The 22,207-nt window shown below is 37.1% G+C and overlaps 1 protein-coding gene across 1 annotated transcript in view; it reads left to right on the top strand.

Moving 5' to 3' along the window:
* QRFPR (pyroglutamylated RFamide peptide receptor) overlaps positions 1 to 12,520 on the top strand; it is a 45,757-nt gene extending 33,237 nt beyond the window's left edge. Inside the window, exons 2-6 of the mRNA XM_060654265.3 lie at positions 2,881 to 3,039; positions 5,721 to 5,782; positions 9,463 to 9,698; positions 10,893 to 10,990; positions 11,776 to 12,520. Coding sequence (XP_060510248.1) covers positions 2,881 to 3,039; positions 5,721 to 5,782; positions 9,463 to 9,698; positions 10,893 to 10,990; positions 11,776 to 12,116 — 896 coding nt within the window. The 3' untranslated portion in view covers positions 12,117 to 12,520. The remainder of the gene's footprint in view (positions 1 to 2,880; positions 3,040 to 5,720; positions 5,783 to 9,462; positions 9,699 to 10,892; positions 10,991 to 11,775) is intronic.
* Positions 12,521 to 22,207: the final 9,687 nt, after the last annotated feature.

The following is a 22,207-nucleotide window of genomic DNA, read 5'->3' as shown; positions in this document are numbered from 1 at the left end:
TCTGGATGCATTAAAAGGGTAAGATGACAGATTATAGAACTACGACAACCCGGTGCGAGATTCTCAAGTGGATTATTAAACAGATGATTTATGAGACAAGAAAACTGCCACATAACATGGATGTGTTAAGTGAGGATGACATAGTAGAAAGAATTGGAGTCAGTCGACCTGAGCACAGGCCCTCATCTGTCAACAGACAGCTGTTTAGACATGAGCAAATCATTTGAGTGTTTTGAGCTGCATATCTTGATTTGGGAAATGTTATAAAACTAGATGCCCTTTGATGGTAGTTTAGAATGTATCCACAAAGAATCTATTAGCTCTAAATGTACCAAATTACCTCAATTCTTTTTGATGATAAAACGGCTTCCATTTATTAAAGAACACATCCTGTGATGGGCATTTATATGATTTTATAATCACATCAGTACACCCACAAGTCCTGTGACAGATGGGTGTTATTAATCCCTTTTTACAAATGATGAAATTGAGACTCAGAGTGGCTAAGTAAAAGATCAGAAGAATCAGGATCAGAGCGTATCCTAAAAACAGGGAATCAGTTGACAAATATCCCATGCTATTATTATAGACACAATGAATATATTTAGGATGGATAATACTACCATGAGATAAGACTACAGTAAACATTACCATAATAATTCTTACTTTTGAATAGTTACACATAAACTGTGTTGATAATGAATCTATGTTTATCTCATGGAAAGTTTCTTCTGGTGTTTCTTAACCTCAGCCTATCCAACTATTTTTTAATAAACAACTTGGTTGAAAGAGTAGAAGAAATTCTTATCAGATTTTTTAAAAAACAAAAAAGGAGACATATTCAGATGAATAATTTATTTACATTTACCTTTATTCAAGTATCACATCCAAGATAGGATTAAAGGTAATTTAATTCATTCATAGTATGATCAGTATTCAAACAGTGAAATAGTATGGAAAGCAAATTTGTGCACTTAGCATTTAAACAACTCTAATAGACAAGGAAAGGCCTTAACTTTGAACAGGGTTTGGATTTGGGAAACTGGAACAGAGGATAAATGAGTGTGATTGGCTCTTGGATTGAAATTTGGAGCTTCCCAAAAGGATTGGAAAGGAAGTATCTAGAGTGATATCTAAATACGTCTTTTGCCTTAGTTACAGCAATATTGGATGGACAAAAATATTCTATTAAAAATAATTTTCTGTTAAATGGACCCAGTTGGTTTCAAGTTGATTTCAAGTGCAACAGAAGCCAACTATTTGAAAATCCTAGCACTGAAAGTTGTTGTAAATTCTAGTCACAGTCACAGAACAATGTGAGAGGTATTGTAAAGGAAGCAATATAATCCTTCAGTTTCTGCTTTAGCTAGACCATATCTTGGGATGGTGGGTTTCCTTCAGGACCATGTAGTTACTAAACCAAAGAAAGTCCATGGAAGGCATCCAAGGAATTGAAAGGTTTGAAAACATGTCAAATGAAGAACAACTAGAAAAACTATAAAAGAAAAGACTTAGGAGTGGCACGGCTCTTTCAAAGATACGAAGAGCTGATGTTTGGAAAAGATAGTTGGTTAGTTCTGAAACTCTCAGAAAGCAGAAAGTGAAACTGGAAGAAGTGGGTGGAACTACTGAAAAGCACTTTCTCCAGTGAGAGCCTTTCTCCCAAGCTGAATGGAGGCATTTTGAGAGGTTAAAAGCCCTCTGGTTACTCATTATCTTCAATTCAGTGAATTCTGGTTGAGAGCCTCCTTGTGCCATTCTAAATGCTTGAAATATATCAGGGAAGAAAACAGATAATTCTTGCTCTTGGATTGTTTACATTCTGGTAGACATAGGGAAACTTTTAATGAAAATGAAACCAATCAGTAAATTATGTAGTCTTTAGGAAGGTGAAAAAGTTAAGGAAAAAAAGGTAGAGTAAGAGAGAGGAGGAGTTCTCTGGGGGAAAAGCATTCCAAGCAGAAAAGGAAAGCCACACATCAGCCTGAGATGGGAGTATGCCGGAAGGAAGCCTCTTCTGCACATATTTAAGCAGAGCTTGGCAGAGAATCTATGAGAGAAGCTGAAAAGATGATTTTTGTTTTTGGTGAGAGCTTGGACTCCATGACTTCTGAGGTCTCTTCCAACTCTTCATATTCCCTGAGTTTCTGATTCTCTGATAATTCAGAGTAACTAATTTGGTAGCAATGAGCAAGATGGAGTCAAGAGCAGAAATGTTAGACCAGGGTTACAAATGAATGGTGAAGGGGCAAGGCAGATAGTGTAAACATTTCAAAATACTGGCAATGCATTCAAGTATTGTAAAAAATATTATGTAAATCATGCAAAGTCTATTTGCACACCAAATCTTGCCCAGGGGCCACCAATTTGAGATCTTTGCACTAGAGAAAGTGAAATCAGTTATGAGTGTAATGATGTAATCCACACATAAGGTCTTGGACAGAAAGGCAAAGGAGAATAAAAAATAAAAGAAGAAATCTGAGTCTTTGGTGAGAATTCTTCCTTTTCTGTGATTTGACAAAGAACCAAAAAGAAAGACATAAAGATGACTACCTGTAGTTGAGACACCAGGAGACCACTTCACACTGACTTTGTTGTTTCTCAAGCAAAGCTCACATTGATTTTTTTTTTTCTGCCTGTTATCAATAACCAGATACTAACTGGTCCTCTCATTGTCCTCTTATATATAATTACCTATAATTAAGGAACCTAAAGATAATATCAGCCAGTTCAATCTTTTTCAATTATTTCGAGTCTATAATGTCACTATAATCATAAAACTTTTGAACAGACGCTCAGAATTAATCAACTGTAACAATTACAAAAACACAGATAAAACTTTTATCTTGATGTTTAACTGGTCCTGTTTCCTTGCTGCAGGTGCCTTCATTTGCAAGATGCTGCCATTTGTCCAGTCAACTGCTATTGTGACAGAAATTCTTACTATGACCTGCATTGCTGTGGAAAGGCACCAGGGACTTGTGCATCCTTTTAAAATGAAGTGGCAATACACCAACAGAAGGGCTTTCACCATGCTAGGTGAGAGTGTGCCAGTGGCAGTACTCATGCTCTTCTTCAGTACAGAACAAAATAATTTCTTCAATGTGAACTATATTGATGAAGCGGACGAGTAGCTTCTTGTCTAGCCTTGTAGGCATCAAGGTGTAATTTTGGGGTTTTAGTCCTCTCCCCATTTTACCTTGACCTCCACTCCTTTTCTCCTTTCAGTCCTAACTTCACACTTCAAATCTCCTTATCTCAGATTTACTTCTTCAGTTTAAGTCTTAAACTTTTAAGCACTACTTTTAGTTGATTTAAGATAACCTTCAATGGCATTACCACATTAACATTTATTAGATTAGTAAACTGTCATCCTGAGGTAAGAGGCGTGTAACCTAAAATGCCCTTCTTAGGGCCAGTAGATTTTGACAGGGGGAAGGAAAGGTGTTTTTAGATGGGTAGAGAAGAGGGTGCTGCTCAGAGGAGGCCCCAGTGCTGAGGACACAATAGCCGCGAGGCTCATGGGGACGCTAGGTGCTTGCTGAGTGCTGGAGGCGCCTGATGAAGACAGATTCCATCCACTTCATAATTTTGCTTCAGACATTCCTGCATCCTCAGCTTGATGTAACCATTTCTGAGTCAGCAAGACATGAGGAGCATGTACCTCTTGATAAAGTGGCAAACTGTAAGTGGTGTCCTAAAGCCTACCACAGTAAGATGGAAGCATTTCTCTATTCGATAATTACAATCGAGCCATTTAAAGTAGAGCCGTAGCATATGTATTACAGCTAAATAATGAAAGCTTGAGGAAAAAACTAATGCAATAACCAAAAAGAGCAATTTTTACTAGTATCTCACTTGAGAGGAATAGGTAAACATTTATTTCTGCTTTAGGAGTTTAGCCAGCATGGGAGAATAGAATTACAGAAAGAACTCCTAAGGGCTTTGCCATGCCAAACTCATTTTACATAGTATGAAATAAATAGATAAACCAACGGGGAAAATATTCGTTAGTTTTAGTTAGTTATTTTCAAATTTATGTCACATCCTCCCTACAAAGAATTCAAAGACCTCTTGGCTTTTAATAATTGACATCTTCCCACCTTCAAAACATCTGAAAAGCCTGTGTGGGTGTAGAAAGAGGATGAGGAAAGGAATACATGGAGGAGGGAAGTCATTAAAAAAGGAAAGAGAAGTAGAGAGTCTCAGCATCTGAGGGCAAAGTCGGTAACAGGCAGTCAAGGCAGTTTCTACTCAAAAAATTCATGGGAGACAGAAAGGATTTTAAATCAAGAAGGCTCAGCATCCCATGGGGCTTTCACAGTGTTGCCTGATGTCTCTCTCTGGTCAAGTACCTCTTAGCTGAGACTGCTTTGCCTCCAGGCCCCCACTATCAGAGATCTGCTAGACTTATTTGCCCACAAATGTTCATTTACACCAGTAATATTCATCTAATCCCAGCCTTTCTATCCCTGAACAGGCAGTAGACCCAGAAGGATTGGCAAGGAGCTAAGTCAATTAGACTCAGTTAGAATCCAGAATTTCTACTAAAATTGGAAAAGTGATTGGACATAAGATTACATAGTGAGATAATGATTGGACTAGATTAGAGCAGATGTTTATGATATGGATAGAGAGAGATTGATTTGTGAGTCTGAGAACTGTCTTGAATCATCGAATAATAATGACTATCTATAGGCAGTGCCAGTTCATGTATTTCTTTATAATAAACCCCAGTTATGGCTTAAGTGAGTCCCAGTTCCTTGAAATCCAAGGCAATATACTGTTTTCTTAATAGTACCTAATACAGATAGAATAAGAAGAATTTGAGCTGGGATATTTCTCTCAGAATTGATGGTGGGTCTCTTGGTTATGGCCTCATCCTAGTCTGTTCTGATTCTCTTTTGTTCCTTGCTAAAGACACATCATTAAAGCAATTCTGTCAACAAAATCATGAATGCAGGAAATTTGGAAAAAGCATTCTGGTTTCTTATCAAATGTTTGCTTTATAAATAAGAAAATAATACTCATATTATGATGCATAAGATAAATGTACTCAATTTTAAGAAGAAATTGTAGAGAGTGATCAATATCATGTTTAAGTTATTCATCCTTTTGACAACCAAACAGCAGGTGCTTCTGAGGGCCAGGAATTTTCTTTTGGGAAAACTTCCCTTGTTTAGGGAAACAAACAAGTACAAAAATAAATTGCATTGTGTTTGCCCTTAATGAGCTTAGAAGAAGTTGAAAAGAAACAACTAAGGGCAACAAAGGTGCCACTCTAGAAGGCAAATGGAACCAACAGGGAATTAGTTCTATCAGGAAATGATGGTGGCCTTCAAAGATTTCCTAGAGACAGTGACTTTTGAGTTAAGTCCTGGGAAATGAAGAACGTGGACAGAAATATAACAGGGGAGAGAGGCAAGTGAGAGAACCTCAGTGATCATGTTAAGGGTTTAAGTTTTATCTTTTAGGTAGTACAACACTATTAAAGATTTTGATTAAACACTTAAAAATGTTTCAGGAAGACTATTCCAGCAACAGTTTTGAGGACAGAGAAATAGCAGCAGTGGGAACATGTAGCCCACTGCACTGCTCTAGGGCAGAGATGATTGCACATAAGGAGTCTTCATGCTTACAGCATATGCTTTATGCTTAAGTATGCATGTGTTCTGCTTCACTCACTGAATCAGATTCTGATGATTTTAATGTCTTAGCAGGTGTGGTCTGGCTGCTGGCAGTCATCGTAGGATCACCCATGTGGCATGTACAACGCCTTGAGGTAGGTTCGGGGCTGGCTTGATCATCATATTATTGAATGTTCCCCAGCCTTCTCAATTACAATCATTTTTCTTCCTGCAAGAGCTTTATAGCAAATTCTGGTGACCCCAATTATTTCACTGAAAATTTTTCAAATGACATAAAATAATTTGTTTTAAGATTTTTCCCTCTGTTTTATCTAGTTCTTCCTTGGTTAAGACTTTAATGCTTAAAAGAAAACTTATCAGAGTCATTTTCTACATTTTCCTGTCAGCCGAACATATTTTCCTAGTGGCCTCCCGTGTCTCATTACATTTTAAGAGTTCAACGGTTGCTTTAGATTTTTATTTTATTTTTAAAACACATCAAAAAATTGTAATCAATCATCTGCTTATTTGTTGATTCTCCCTCATAAGTCCTTTCTTCTCTGCCTCCCATACATTGACAAATTGAAATTTGAATTGGAATGTGTGACAGGATCATCTTATCTGATCTCTCCCCTTCCCCCACACCTTAAACTGATGGTCTAGCATTGTCTGGCTATTCACAGCAAGGGGACACTGTGCTGTTTTTGATGACCCAGCCTATCCCATTGGGCATACATACACATCCTGCATCGGTGATCTAGCCCAGACAGTAGTCTTCAAAGGCAGTAGTGGGTTGATCACTAGATAATTTTTTTTAACTGTATCCTTTTATACCTTTTTAAATTGATATAGACAAAAGTGAAACTTTACTAGATGGTAAATGTCGATTGGCAAGGATAGCAAATGAGCCCTCAGGAAAGGGTACATTTAAAACGTGACTTGATTTTTTTTTTCTTTCTTTCTTTCTTTCTTTCTTTCTTTCTTTCTTTCTTTCTTCTTCTTTTTTTTTTATGTAATTGGTATATTGAATAAGCTGGACTCCACAGGTGAGAGCTGGAAGTAATTTTATTCTATCCCTTACTACCTATAAAAACGTGACCTGAGAACTTTCCAATACTTTGACAAAATGTTGTGGATGAAGCTCTGAGCAGGCCCTGTAATTCTTTCAGCCATTCAGATAGCAACATTCCTATGGTCACTTTCACTCACAGCAAATTGTTAATTCTGTCATTAAAATTCCAGCCCGGTGTCACAATCACATAAATCCATTTTCTCAATCAACACAAAATGTCTCCCAGCTCAGCTTGAACTGTTTTTAGGTCTAGAATCCTACAATATGCAAAGGGGAGGTGATTCCCTTCTTCTCTGCTTCCTTACTGGGTGTTTCTCTTTCTCTCTTCCCATCCAAGAAAATGGCTGCCCTTGGCAACTTGGGAGCTGGTGTTAAGGATGGAGAGAGGAAGGGACAGGTGTACTGGTATCATCGCCCACATGTGTGTGACTTTGCTGCCCATGATTGATTCCTTATTCATGGGGTTTTCAAAGATAACACCACTGAGGCTTCTGACTGCTGCTCCAGCAGGCTGCTCATGTATCTTCCACACACAACTGTAAGTGGCTGGGTCTTTTCTCTAAGGCTGTCCTTATTCCGGCAGGTATCCCATACTGATGGAGGCTTCACAAGTGACCCAACCCAGTAGTCATTTGTGGGGCCCATTTCTGGCCCACAGAACACAAAGAGTTTTGTCTATTTTTTAAAATAAAATTATTTTATCATATGCTCTAAATATGTTTTGAATATGTAACTCATTTAGTTTTTAGGAAATGCATATGTAATTGGCAGAGTCGGTCCTCATTATCAGACAAATCAGCTAAATCAGATTTGCTTTCTGTCAGGAAAAAGTGTGATTTCATTTTTCCTATCAAATAAATCTATTAATATGCATCCCATGGCCACCTTCTCACTTCTAAATTCTATTAGAGAGAGTGTGTGAACATGCATAAAGCCTGAATTTCTCACCTGGATGAAATAAAACACCACCAAATTTACCATTTCGACCCACTGAGGTTCTCTTTGCTTTGCTGTCAATGGGCTCTCTCTCAGGAGTGATGTATTTGACAATTTTCATGGGATGGAAGCAAAGAGGTGCCTAAATTAAAATTGTCATCATCACTTCTGCCTCTTCACTGTATGAAAAATGTAAATCCACAACATCCCAACACCTGTCAAAATACCTTTCTTCTAATGCCAGAATAAAAATATGTTTGATATAGGGAAAACACAAAACCCTATCATGGATTTATGGTGTCTTGATTACGGTGGCTTCACTGACATCAGTAGTTCAAACCACCTCCTTTTTTAGTGCCTCATAGTAAGAGTAGGACTGAGTGAGACATCTGACTTATGTAGATGGGGAGAAGAGAGATAGAAGTGAGCTGGGAGTGCAGGGCCAGCACAACACTCAATCTCAGGCTTCCCCTAGGCAGTGGAATTTTAGAGAACTGTGTGGTTGCAAAGAGACAATCGGAAATTGATTCCCATAAAACCATGTGCCTGTGCACTCAGAAAGTCTTTGCTTGTTCCCAAGGCAACATGCACCCCCTTGGAGACTATCAGTCTAGCTTTGTGTTTTAAGATGTGCCAATATGTTGCCCCCATGGTCGTCGGCATTTGTGGGCTCTGCCTACATGGGGTCAGCATGAATTTCACCTTAATATCCCGTTCCCAGGGAGTTTGGATCTTGAAATTATTATTCAGTAAGTGTTTTCATCCCTTGTTGCATTTGTAAATAACACCTAGATCAGAACTTGAATTTTCTTGCCTTTGATAAGTATACCAGAAAGCTTTTTCCCCCATTCAATTGACTAAAGATTGGCAATAAAATTTGCAGGAATGGAGGCAGAAATATGTCTAGGACCTAGGGATTCTTCATCTGGAAATCTCTGAAGTGACTAAAATGGCAATAGTTTTGATAAATTTTCTAACTTTTATTCTTATTATCCAGATAAATGACTTTGCTTAGTTTGTCCCTTCTTAGCATTTGCTACTGTTATTAATATTGTTTTTAATAATATTCTGAACCCAACCATCTGTCAGAAATAGTATTAACAAAGAGACATTGCATTTCTGTAAAATATCTACCTCAAAGGCTGATAGCTGAGTCTGAATATTTGTAGATAGACAATAGTTTGAATCCCAATTTCTTATTCATCTCAAATCTTAAAGCTATCAGCTGTCTTTCTAAAATCTTTGCAAGCAACCTGATCATTGCAATCTGAAATAGCAGTAACAAAATGCAATCTTTCAGTACTGTGAACTGAAAGATAGCTGATACTTTGCCAAAATCTGTCTCTTCAACAATTGAGGAAGCAAAATAATGGAACATTAAACTAGCTGGTGTGCAATTACAAGATGTTTTCTTTTTTTCATATGTACCTTGATTGATGTAGTGTATTCTTCCTCTGAAAAGTAATAATCCTCATCTGGACAGTATGCATACATACTTTGGTCAAAGAGTATAGCTCTTTCATCGAATTGAAAAAATTCTGACTACAGTGTAAAAAAAAGTTGAGAAACATTAAAAAAATAGCCTATTGACCTCAATTCCATTTAAAATAGAAAGGAAGTATAGAACTGTTAAGAATGTAAGAAATGATGTGGAGAAAATGACACCTTACAACAAATGAACAATCAAAATCGTATCTAATTTGCAATATGGATCCACAGTAAATACAGGAGGGTTTGAAAACTGCAGCATTATAGCAGTACGTGGCTGTTTTCTGTTCTGTTGATGCTGACTCTGCCTCCTCTAACTGATTTGCTTTTATGTTAAAGATTAAGTATGACTTCTTGTATGAAAAGGAGCATGTCTGCTGTCTGGAAGAGTGGGCCAGCCCTGCGCACCAGAAAATCTATACGACGTTCATCCTTGTCATCCTGTTCCTCCTGCCTCTTATGCTGATGCTTATCCTGTACACTAAAATTGGTTATGAACTTTGGATAAAGAAAAGAGTGGGGGACTGCTCAGTGTTTCGAACTATTCACGGAAAAGAAATGTCAAAAATAGCCAGGTCTGTTTAATGAAGCAGTCGCCTCCGTTTAAAATACTTTTAATTAGTTGTGCTTGAGGGGGAAGTTGCTAGAGCTCTCCCAATTCTTGGGAACTTTAGCCCAAGTGCCATTTGTAATTCATGTTCAGAGAATGGGCTGACGTTCAACTTTGGAGATTTTAGGAATAGCAGGTATTTAGACAATTTGGAAAACTGTTGAATTTTCATCTATATGTCAAGATGACATGCTAGGAAGAGCTGTGGTGTTCTCCTCTCTACCACACGGCAGTTACGTGGTGCAGATAAGTATCCTTACACCTAAGGCTTCCGCTTTCCTCACGTGTGACAGGGAGAATAATAAATATCCATCCTCAGATGATGCTGAAATACATGAAATCTGTATGAAAATTCTTTTGTGACCAGAGTATGCTATTTACCTTATAATTATTGTCTATACTATCATAATAAGGGCTTTCTTTTCTGATTATATTCATTAATAAAAATTTTAAAACACAATTTAGTGATATAGTACTTGTATTCCATATCATTTATTTTATAATCTACATGGAACAGCTATTAAAAACAAAAACAAAAATCTTAGAAGTTTAATGGTTAGATGAAATTCTATCATTTCTTCAAGTGTGCAGCGACCTCTAGCGTCCAGTTTGTATGAAGAAATCCTCCCTGTCAGTGTCCAGGGCTGGATCTTCAGCTCTTTGGGACTTATTGCTGATTTCACTCTCCACTTCACTTCCTCAGAAGAGTGTTCTTCAACATAAAAATGAATAAGAGCTTAAACACTTGACTTTAGCTGCCTAACTTTAAGTCCAAACTAGCCCTTACAGTTTAAATCCCTTATTAGTCATCTGACTTTGCAAGTTACTCAACCTTCTCCGTGCCTCAGTTTCTGCATCTGTCAAATGGCTTACTGAGAAGATTAATGACATAACCCATGCCAAGCATCTAGCAGAGTGTTAGATCTATAATGAGCATCCTTCATAATGATGTTTATAAGATGAGAGATTTGGGAATGAGGGCAATAGCAATGGGAAGAGATGATAAACAGCCCACAATTAACCTATCATGAACTTTATTAATATTTGAAAAGTTATGGTTGAGAGATTTAGGCTCAAACTTTATTTAATAGCTTTGATATCAATTTGACAAATTTGCCAAGGAGAAGTTAACTGATGCGATGTGTCCTTGTGGGTCCAGGAAGAAGAAGCGAGCTGTCATTATGATGGTGACAGTGGTGGCTCTCTTTGCTCTATGCTGGGCACCTTTCCACATCGTGCACATGATGACTGAATACAGTGAGTGCTTTTCATTCTCATTTGTTAGAAGTTCTAGTTCATATCTTGCTAGACTAGACCATGAATCGTTGAAAAATTTGTTGCTATTCCCTTGGGTAATCAAATATCAAACATTTAATGGATTTCTCTCGTATTTTCAAGATTACCAGATCATTACATGGTAGGTTAATTATGTACAATTTTGAACAAAACTTTAATAATCGCAGAAGGGACAGAAACATTTTTGAGAGTCTTTTTTCATGCTCTGTCCCCTGTTCTCCCTAAACCATTCAAACATGGAGGAGGTGTGACGGCCTATGAGCATTGTCTGTTTAGATCTAGAATCCTGACTTGAACCACATGAATTTGATAACACCTAGGATTTCAGCCAGACCCCCGGTGTATTACCTGTGATAATCTGAGACTTAACATGATTCACAGATACAGATTGTATTTCTATAACACAAGTGAACGTTTGAATGGTAACTGCTGCTTCCCAGTTTACATGACATTTGGAATTAAGTCGAAATGCGGTAAGTTCCTTAATATGAGCTGGGCACCAGGCTAAGCTTGTAAGCCAAGATTCTCTAAGAATGGGAACTCATCACAGAGCTCATTTTTCTTCAGACATCTGAAGACATTTTCTTCAGACAAATTTGGCTCTTCCCAAAATTGCCTTGAGTATTTTTCACACCTTTAACCACTTGTACAAGTGTAAGTGTTTGGTAAAGATATATGATAAACAGAAATTTTATTTTATGCTCGTGAAAACATAATACATTGTAGACTATTACTTTTTATTTCAGGCAATTTTGAAAAGGAATATGATGATGTCACAATCAAGATGATTTTTGCTATCGTGCAAATAATTGGATTTTCCAATTCCATCTGTAATCCCATTGTTTATGCATTTATGAACGAAAACTTCAAAAAAAATTTTTTGTCTGCAGTTTGTTATTGCATAGTAAAAGAAACCTTATCTCCAGCACGAAGGCATGGAAATTCAGGAATTACAATGATGCAGAAGAAAGCAGTGTTTTCCCAGAGAGAGAACCCAGTGGAGGAGACAAAAGGAGAAGCATTCAGTGATGGCAACATTGAAGTCAAATTGTGTGAACAATCAGAGGAGAAAAAATACATCAAATGACATCTTGCCCTGTTCAATTCTGAACTTTCTGAAAATTCTGCTTTAGGTGGTGGCCGCTAATTATAACAATGTCTGCATAATTAGGACTGTTTGTAGCTTAATTGGAAGAGAAAATTATTTTGAGCAAAGGTGGAAGACATTTTTTTTTATTCTCAGAATGAGGAAAAGAAGGAAACAAATCATTTTCTTCATAAAAATATAACATTATACATGAAAAGGCAATTTTGAAAAATTAGTAAACTATCCTTGTAGATTATTAAAAAAAAAAACTTGTATAGAAATAAATGTTTTTGCCTGGTAATTTTTCCCCTAATGCAGTCAATGTAATGTGACTTTCTATGTATTGCTAAATGAGCTGAGGAAATAACTTAAAAATTATGCCTTCTTTTTTGAGTAAGTTAATGGTTGAACACAGTAATGTAATTTTCAGTGCTGTTGAAGCTTGGTAATACAGTCTCTTACAAATGAAGTCTGTCCAATAATCATCAAGTCAAAGAAGATGGCAAAGCCGCAAAATGACCAATGAATGTGATTCAGAGGCAGATGCCCGGGTGTGAGCTTCTTCTAGCCCTACCAGCTACCACTGCTGTGATGACTGGCAAGCCACTGAACCTCTTTAAGCCTCTGTTTCTTCCTGTGTATACTGGTGAGGTACCTCTTCTGCTTCACAGGGTCACTGCCAGAAGAAAACGAGATGTGAGCAGGAAAGCCCTTTGTACTGTACAGCACCTTCAGGTTCTGAAGCATCATCGCAGCCCCCATGTTCCAGGCCTCACCTTTCTGCTCCCTTTTGCTTCCTGAGAGTTGCCCTCAACCCTGCCAGCTTTCCACCCATGCCTGTTTTGTAGCTGGTTTCTCTAATCAAAAGAAGGATGTTTCTGGGATCCTCATTTATAGGCTGGCTGTAATATATGTAAGCCAGTCTATCTCAAATATTTATATTTTTAAATCCCTTACTTTAGTAGTGGGATGAATGACTCGTTCTTATATAAAAGGACTTTTAGATGTAGTTAGCAGATGAGAGCATTAACTCCAAGCCCATGATTTTACTGTGCCCAAGACTGACCCCCGAGAGAGCAAGGCTAGGAAGAATGGAGTTCCCCACTCATATTCCTTACCTTACTTCAATCTCCCTTAATCATAACCTCCCTTCTTTCCAGTCTTCTCCTCTTACCCTCAAATATCATGGAACCAGTGACCATATCCCAGTGCCCTGTCACTTCCCCTTTAACAACTGTGATTCCCAAAGTCCATTCACAGCCTCTTGGCTAAAGTGTTTCTTTTGCCTCCAGTTTTGCAGCACTTATTCTTTCTACCAGGAAATAGAGAAAGGAAGAGAAGCTCAAGAATTATCAGAGTATTATTTCACTTGTAAAGCTTTAAGGTTTGGGAACCAGAAAACTCAGGCTATTCGGATCTTTCAAAACGTAGACATTTGACTTTTTAGGTATGTCAGGATAAAATGGATACAGCAACACAACTGAAACAGTGTGTGGTATTAAGAAAAAATGGCAATATGACACAGAAAATTAACAAAGTCAAGAGAAGACAACTGATGATTTGGTTTGTGTTGAAATGGACTTACTATGGATTATGTGTGTGTGCCATTCTCCTGTTATGACTAGCTATCTTGTAGCAAAACAGTAATTATCATTAAATCATTAAACCATTAAAAATGAATCATATTCACTGATTTTGGTTATCCTTATTTAATCAGCAGATATCCATATAACTCTCCTAAATTTGATGTACATATGTTCCAAATATAACTTACTGAAGATGGGATCAATCAACACTATTACTGACCATTTAATTATTAAGGTTGGAGATTTTTAAAATTCCTAAACATTGCAGAGATTGATCAAAAAACATCTGGCTGCACCTGGGTGGCTCAATCTGTTAAGCATCCAACTCCTGGTTTCGGCTCAGGTCATGATATCGCAGCTTGTGAGTTCTAGCTCTGGGTCAGGCTTTGCCCTGGAGACTGCTTAGGATTCTCTCTCTCCCTCTGTCTCTCTCTGCCCCTCCACTGCTCTCTCTGTCTCTCCAAATAAATAAGTAAACCTTAAAAAAATAAAAAATAAAAACATATAGATATTAAACAATTTAAATAATTACTGTAAAATGTCCAGACACCTGTGAAAGATTTTTTACCCCTCACATTGCATTCATGCCATTTCAGAAATAAAAATAGAGCAGTTTTGTTTTTGGTCCTTTAAACATGTAATCTTTTTATTCTGTTATAAGAGTTTGGAAGAGAAAACTGGTTCAATCCATTATTGGGAAACTATTATAATTAGTCAAAGAAGCTCCAGTCTGGACACTGAGCACTGATGATAGTGTAACACAGCTTATGAGCCCATACAGAGTTCACCTTGGCTTTGCAAAAGGAGCCCTGGTTCTGAGCTTTCTTCTGGTTTCCTCTGACTTCCCTGCCCCCTGAGTCTCTTAGGCCTTTTGTCCTCCACCCAGGCATCTGCTTTCTCCCCTTTTTTTTTCTTTGCCCTAGGCTGTCACTCATTTTATTCCATCTGATTTCCCCTGAATTTGTGCTTACAGTGAGAATTGAAAAAGTCTCTTTGGATCCAGAAGGGAGGGTTGTGGAGGGGTACAGAAGGCTAGTCATTAAAACCATTCATTAGCATTTGGGTAAAATGTCTATGAAATCAGTGAAAAGATATGCATCACTGCTTAGACCTCTAAGCCTTTTATTTCATTATGGATCATTATGCCAAAAAGAGCTGTGTCTTTTCTTCTACTCTACAAACAAAACACAACAAGAAAAACTAAAACCAAAACAAAACAAAAAATACATATCTCTCTTTTCTTAGTTTCTTATGGATCAGGACATCAGCATTTTGCATACTCGTTTGACTAATTTCTAAGCCTGAAAATGTTTTAAAAAAATTTAATGTTTTTATTTATTTTTGAGAGAGAGACAGAGCTAGTGGGAGAGGGGCAGAGAGAGAGGGGGGGGGAGACACAGAATCTGAAGCAGGCTCCAGGCTCTGAGCTGTCAGCACAGAGCCCAATGCAGGGCTCGAACTCACAGACTGTAAGGTCATGACCTGAGCCAAAGTCAGGAGCTCAACTGACTGAGCCACCCACATGCCCCAAGTCCAAAAACGTTTCAAAAAGAAGAACCAAGTTGCAGGGCTTATACTACCTTATCTGCAGACCTATTATAAATTGCAATAATCAAAAATTACAAAAATCAAAATTATAATAATCAAAAGAGTGTGGCACTGGCACTGCAAAAGAATAGTTACCCGAAGTAGATGCACAAGTATATGGTCAACTTATTTTGACAAAAGTGGTAACATAATTCAATGGGTACAGGAAAATCTTTCAAACAAATGGTTCTGAAACAATTGGATGCCCATATACCGAAAATGGGAACTTAGGCCTTATACTACATACAAAAATTAACTTAAAATGCATCATATTCTTAAATATAAGAATAAGAATAAGAATATTCTATAAAACTTCTAGAATAAAACTCAGAATAAAATCTTTGTAGCCTGGATTAGGCAAGGCAAAGATTTTGTGGACAGGGCACTGAAAGCAAAGCAGGAAGCCTAAAAGAAAGAATTGATAAAATAAACTTCAACCAAAAAAAAAAAAAAAAAAAAAAAAAAAAGAAGAAGAAGAAGAAAGAAAGAAAAGAAAAGAAAAGAAAAAAGAAAAGACCTATACATGAATGTTCATAGCAGCTTAATTCAAAATAACCAAAAATTGCAAATAACCCAAACATTTAGCAACCTATTCATTTAGCAATGAATAAATAAGCAAATTGTGTTGAGGCTATCTGATTGAATATGACTCTGCAATAAAAGGAATCAACTACTGATACATGCAACAAGGATCCATTTCAAAAGTATTATGCTAAGTAAGAGAAGCAAAACAGAAAAGACTATATACTCTATGACTTAATTTACCTGAATTATTGAAAAGACAAAACTCTAGGAATAGCAAACAGGCAAGTGGTACTAGAGGCTAGCTAAATTTAGGCAACTGAATGTAGAGGGCATGAGAGACATCTTTGGATGATAGAAATGTTCTATATCTTGATTCTGGTCATGGTTACGTGACTTTCTACATACGTATATTTTATTTATTGCCATGTTTATTGCCATGTGTGTCAGGTGAAGTTATGGTAATAAAATGTGAAAATCACACATTCAAGAATTTTCTTCTAATACTCAACCTGACTGTCTCCATTCCACATATGGTCTGTAAAAATACAATTCCTTTCTTTATCACTCCATAAAGAGTTGTTTTTACATTCTCAGTTCATCAAAGTAGCCTTAACATGATTTTCTGCTTTATAGCTACCAAATCAACCTGGAGCCATTTAATTCCATTATCTGTCAGACTAGCAGGCTCTTAAATACAATCTTGAGAAGTTATTGCTATGAGCAGAGAGTCAAAAAGCAGTTCAACTACATTTCAAATGGAGTAGCTGTAGGTTTTATGGGTCATGCAGGAGCTCTTGAAATGTTGAAACAAAACCAGACCCAACATATGAAAAAGTGTAGATTGGCTGCACTTTTTAGATGTTGTTCTTATTCAACAATATTCAACAATATTTTTGGAGTTCCTACTATGTGTAAAACCTAGACACCCTGTTTTCATTTCAGGATCAAGAAAATCCTAAAAAAAAAAAAAAAAAAAAAAAAAGAAAAGAAAAAAGAAAAAAGAAAGAAGAAGGAGAAGAAGAAGGAGAAAAATCCTTTTTACTCTGAACCAGATAAGGCTAAAGAGGGTTGGTTGGCAAATGAGAGAATAGGGGAAAGTCATAAAATCAGGTGAATCTGTATATTTTAAAACCATACATAAATTTACTGGCTTATATCTCAGGCCCTATGTTTTCTTGTTCACTCAAAGTTTTGTTTTCTAGAACTGAGATTATGATCCATCTATGAAATAAGAAATCAGAAAAAAATGAGATAAAATGACATAAAAATGCTCCAATTTATATCTTTAGAATCCTGAGAAGACAGGAGTAAATGAAATATAGGTCCAACTCCACAGGTTTCTTTTTTTTTTTAATGTTTATTTATTTTTGAGAGAGAGAGAGAGTGTGTTTGTCTGAGTAGGGGAGGTGCAGAGAGAGAGGGAGACAGAGGTTACAAAAGAAAAACAAAACCGGAGGCATCACAATTCCAGACTTTAAGCTGGATTACAAAGCTGTAATCATCAAGATAGTATGGTATTGGCACAAAAACAGACACATAGATCAATGGAATAGAATAGAAATCCCAGAAATGGACCCACAGCTGTATGGCCAATTCATCTTCAACAAAGCAGGAAAGAGTATCCAATGGAAAAAAGAATCTTTTCAGAAAATGGTGCTGGGAAAACTGGAGCGACATATAGAAGAATGAAACTGGAACATTCCTACACCATAGACAAAAACAAATTGAAAATGGATGAAAGACCTAAATACCTAAATGTGAGACAGGAAAAGAGGATAAAGATCCTAGAGGATAAAATAGGCAGCAACCTCTTTGACCTTGGCTGCAGCAACTTCTTACCTGACACGTCTCCGGTAGCAAGGGAAATAAAAGCAAAAATGAACTATTGGGATCTCATTAAGATAAAAAGCTTCTGCACAGAAAAGGAAACAATCATTTCTGCCTTCTTAAAGAATTGTTAGACATTTTAGAACATCCTACAAAATGAAGGAATAAGACTATGATAGAGACAGAAAACTGAATCTAGAATAATGAAATAATTCAAGATAATAAAAGAAGGCTTAGAAATAAATATAATTAGTACTATTCTCAAGGAGATTTAAGAAAACTGTTTTTATAAAAACATAAATAAAGCATGCTACAAAATGGGGAAAAACGGGTTAATGAAACTCTGAGAAATTAAAAATACGTTGCTGAAATTAAAAATAGACTATGTACTCATCTTTATCCCCCATATATTTAGAAAAGCCCCAACATTTTCCTTCAAAAGCATTTCCCAAAGTATGTTTGTATAGCAAACCTCTTGAGGCTATGTTTATTATCTGGAGTGTTGTCTGGAGACAGATGGCACATTCAAACGGAGTAATTTGAGGTGTAATTAATAAAGGGACGATTTACAAAGGAGTGAGCAGGGTACAGAAAAGCAGAAGGGTTAGTGCAGTATCAGCTGTTCATTATAGCAAGGCACAGTTCCCATCCCTAGGCCTGAAGGGGAGCCAAGAAGATGGAGGAAGATGAACAGGAGGAAGACGAAGAAGAGCAGGAGGAGAAAAGGAAGAAACTGAGGGAGAGAGACAGTGAAAGATCTGTGTGTAAGGGGCTGCCTATTGGAGCTGTGACTGTGGATGGAGGCATGATGAGCCAGCCCATGCTACTCCTCGTGGTGGGTGCCATGGGCACTAATGCACTGACCTGACTCCTAGCTCCCTCTAATCTGCAAATGGTCTCCATTCCCCAGACACAGCCTAGCAGCAAGGGAGCCCTTTGATCCAGGCACAGAGCACAGTGATGCAGGGTGCATGGTTCTGGGTGGACAAACAGAAAATATCCAGTACATGTATGCGTGAACACCTTTAGTGCTGCATTCATACTTAATGATGGATTAGCTAGATATTAAAGTCTAAGTTCTAAATTCATTTCATTCATTACATCTAAATCTGTGAAGTTTTGTTTGATATCAATGTGGCTCTTTTTTGTCTGTTTGTTTTTAATATAATTTATTGACAAATTGGTTTCCATACAACACCTAGTGCTCAACATAGCTCTTTAGAATTCTGATGTCAGTCTGAGATATCCTCTTTCTCTTTGATACCTTTTAAAACTTGTTCTTTGAATTAGAGCCTGTAAGATTTTACCACCTTGTGTTTAGATGTGTATTTTTTTTTCTTTGATACTCTTTGAGTCCTTTTAGTCTGAGGTTTCTAATCTTTATTTTTGAAAATCTCTGGTTATTATTTCTTCAAATATTTCCTTCCCTCTCTTTATTTTTTCTTCTGGAATTTCTTTTCTGTAGATTTTATATATCTACATCCACTCCCCATTTCACTCAATTTTTCATTAATGATTTTTTTTATCCCTTTAAACTTCCTTGATGTCTTCTGGGAGAGTTTCTTAATTTGATATTCTTGCTCAACAATTTGTTTTCTCTACTCTGCCTTTTGATCCTGACTTACAATATTTTTATTTCAAATTTTATATTTTCATACTGAATATATCCATTTGATTTTTCATTGTAACTGTTAGTTTTTTCCTCATATCACTGGAATCCTCCTTAATATTAAAAAAAAAAAAATTGAGTGTGCCTGGGTGGCTCAGTCAGTTAAGCAGCTGACTCTTGGTCTTAGCTCAGTTCATGATCTCATGGTTGTAAGACTGAACTCCACATTGAGCTCCCCACTGAGCATAAAGCCTGCTTGGGATTCTCTCTCTCTCTCTCTCTCTCTCTCTCTCTCTCTCTCTCCCTCTCTGCCTCCCTACTTATCCTCCCCTCCCAAATAAATAAATAACATTTAAAAAATTAATTGAAGTATAGTTGAGCTCCTTAACATTTCTATCTTTTTAAGTTTGTTTATTTATTTAAGGAGAGGGAATGCAATCAGGGAAGAGTCAGAGAGAGAGGGAGAGAGAGAATCCCAAGCAGGCTTTCTGCTGTTAGCACAGAGCCTCACATGAGCTCAGTCTCACAAATTGTGAGATCATGACCTGACTCAAAATCAGGAGTTGGATGCTTAACTGACTGAACCACCCAGACACCTCTTAACATTTCTTGAAAGATATTTATTGTGCTTATTTTAAGTTCTTGATCTCCTCATTCCACTTATTTTGCATGGCTACATAGATTATTTATTCTATCACTGTCCTTTAATATCAGTTATGCTTTTCAGATGTCTCCTTAATTTACTTTGTGAGTTCATATTTCTCTTAAAAAATAGAATCTTGGCTTACTATATAAAGGGGACTTAAAGAAAGAGAGGCTACATCCAGATGCTGCCTTTTTAGTGAGTTTACAGAAAGAGAGGATGTCCCTCAGGATGCAGAGTTGCCAGCACCCCAATTTAGACTACTATCATTGTTTACTCCTATCTCCCTCAGGTAATCCTGGTTGTTTTATTATGATGTCAACTGAATTCCTTTTTCCAATGAAGATGAAGTCATCACATTTTTATTCTAGCCATTTATCTATCCATCTGATATATATTTGTTGAGTGACTTCTATATGCCAACCTTGCATTTGCAAGATAGTTAGCTCTAGTTATTAGTTATTAGTCCATTGAATAGGCTGTATCTTTGAAGAAAACTAACTGATCACCTTGAAAACAGGTATATACATATAACTTTACTAATAACCATTTTCCAAACCTTTAAGTATGTGGTAAAGCAAAATTTTTTTTAATGTGCAACAACTAAAATATTTATACCTGTAAAAGAATTATTTATACTTTCAAATGCAGCCTTATTAAAGTGCAAATTCTGAGACACTATAATAGGGGTTATCTTATGATTTGTGTCGATGTTTATCGTTACTCAAGAAGGCAGAATATGCATATGAATAGACAGCAGTAGACAGCAAAACTGTGTCAAATGGGATTCAAATATTACTGTGGAAATTTAGAGAAGGTTCTGGAATAGTCAAGGAGACAGTGAGGCAGCAATAGCTGCAATTTGAAGTGTTTGGACAAGTTGTGAGGTTAAAATAGTCTGGGGAAGAAAGGATGTTCTAGATAAGAGAAGTAGCGCAAATAAAGATTCATAGAGGTGCTGAGGGAGAATTCTGTTGAAAATGTAATAAGATTTGTTTTAAAGCAAAGACATCTCCTATGAGTAGGGAATAGTGGTTGGAGTGTTAGATTGTATGGAAATGGTCCAAAATAGTCAACTATGGGAAATGCGTCAGTAAGGGATGATTGAAAGGGTTTCTGAGTTAGCAGGTGGGCCAGATAAAAGTTAGGTTTCACAAGTTATTGGTCAATCAAAGCAGCATGGTCTTATAAAATTTTCTAATAATGCCAAAGAGTAAATGGGGTTGTCTGGGAAATTCAGATCAGCAAATACGGTGATCACAAAAAGAACACTAAAATAAAGGGTATTTTCTTGAAAATATAACAGCTGTTCTATTTTTAATAACAGAAAAAAAATGATTAAGAAAGCAAAAGAAAACAGTAAGGAGGAAGAGAACTGATTTTGACAGGAATGAGTAGATATGAAAAGTCTTCTCTCTGTCATCAGACACAGATAATAGGAGTAGATACCAAAGGAAGGTGGGAAATGTGCAGTGTGGCACAGAAAACATTGGTAGGTGGACTTCTGTGAGTAGATGAGATTTCAGACTGTCTGATATCATCACTCTGGTTGAAAATTTGATGTGAGGGGCACCTGGGTGGCTCAGTCAGTTAGGCATCCGACTTCAGCTCAGGTCACGATCTCACGGTCCATGAGTTCGAGCCCTGTGTCGGGCTCTGGGCTGATGGCTCAGAGCCTGGAGCCTGCTTCCGATTCTGTGTCTCCCTCTCTCTCTGCCCCTCCCCCGTTCATGCTCTGTCTCTCTCTGTCTCAAAAATAAATAAAAAAGTTTTAAAAAAAATTGAAAATTTGATGTGAGTGAACATCTGTACACCACCTCTCCCTCATCACCTCCCCGGGTGGGAAAAGAGGAAGGTGTTTTTCTCTTTTGAGGCTCTGACCTCGCTAGTAATAAGGTCCTCTGAGAATGGAATCTCACTGAGGCTTTCAACATTCTGTAGGAGAAATGGAAGCTCTTAATATTGCCCAAGAACTGATTGAAGCTTTGTGTTTCCGTGGTTTTAGATGACATCCTTATCCTTAGCTGGGCTTTCATTAAAACATGCCTATGTCATAAGACGGATAAGATAAAAACATATAGTTAAAATACATCCAAGAAGTTACTACCTACTGGGGGGAGAGAAGCAACTAAAAGCACATATTTTTGTTTCCTGTGTCATCTTCCTATGGGGAGGACAAAATGTTTTTTTCTGCAGGTCTCCCTGAAGAGTTTGGCCTAATCAATTTGTTTCCCAACTCTTAAGGCACTTCTTGCCTGTGACACATGTCTCTGACAGTCAGTCCTGTACTGCCTTTTGTTGTCTTAGATCTTGT

Source organism: Panthera onca, chromosome B1, assembly GCF_046562875.1.
Source record: "Panthera onca isolate mPanOnc1 chromosome B1, mPanOnc1 haplotype 2, whole genome shotgun sequence".
NCBI lineage: Eukaryota > Metazoa > Chordata > Mammalia > Carnivora > Felidae > Panthera > Panthera onca.
This window is presented reverse-complemented; position numbering and strand designations above follow the sequence as displayed.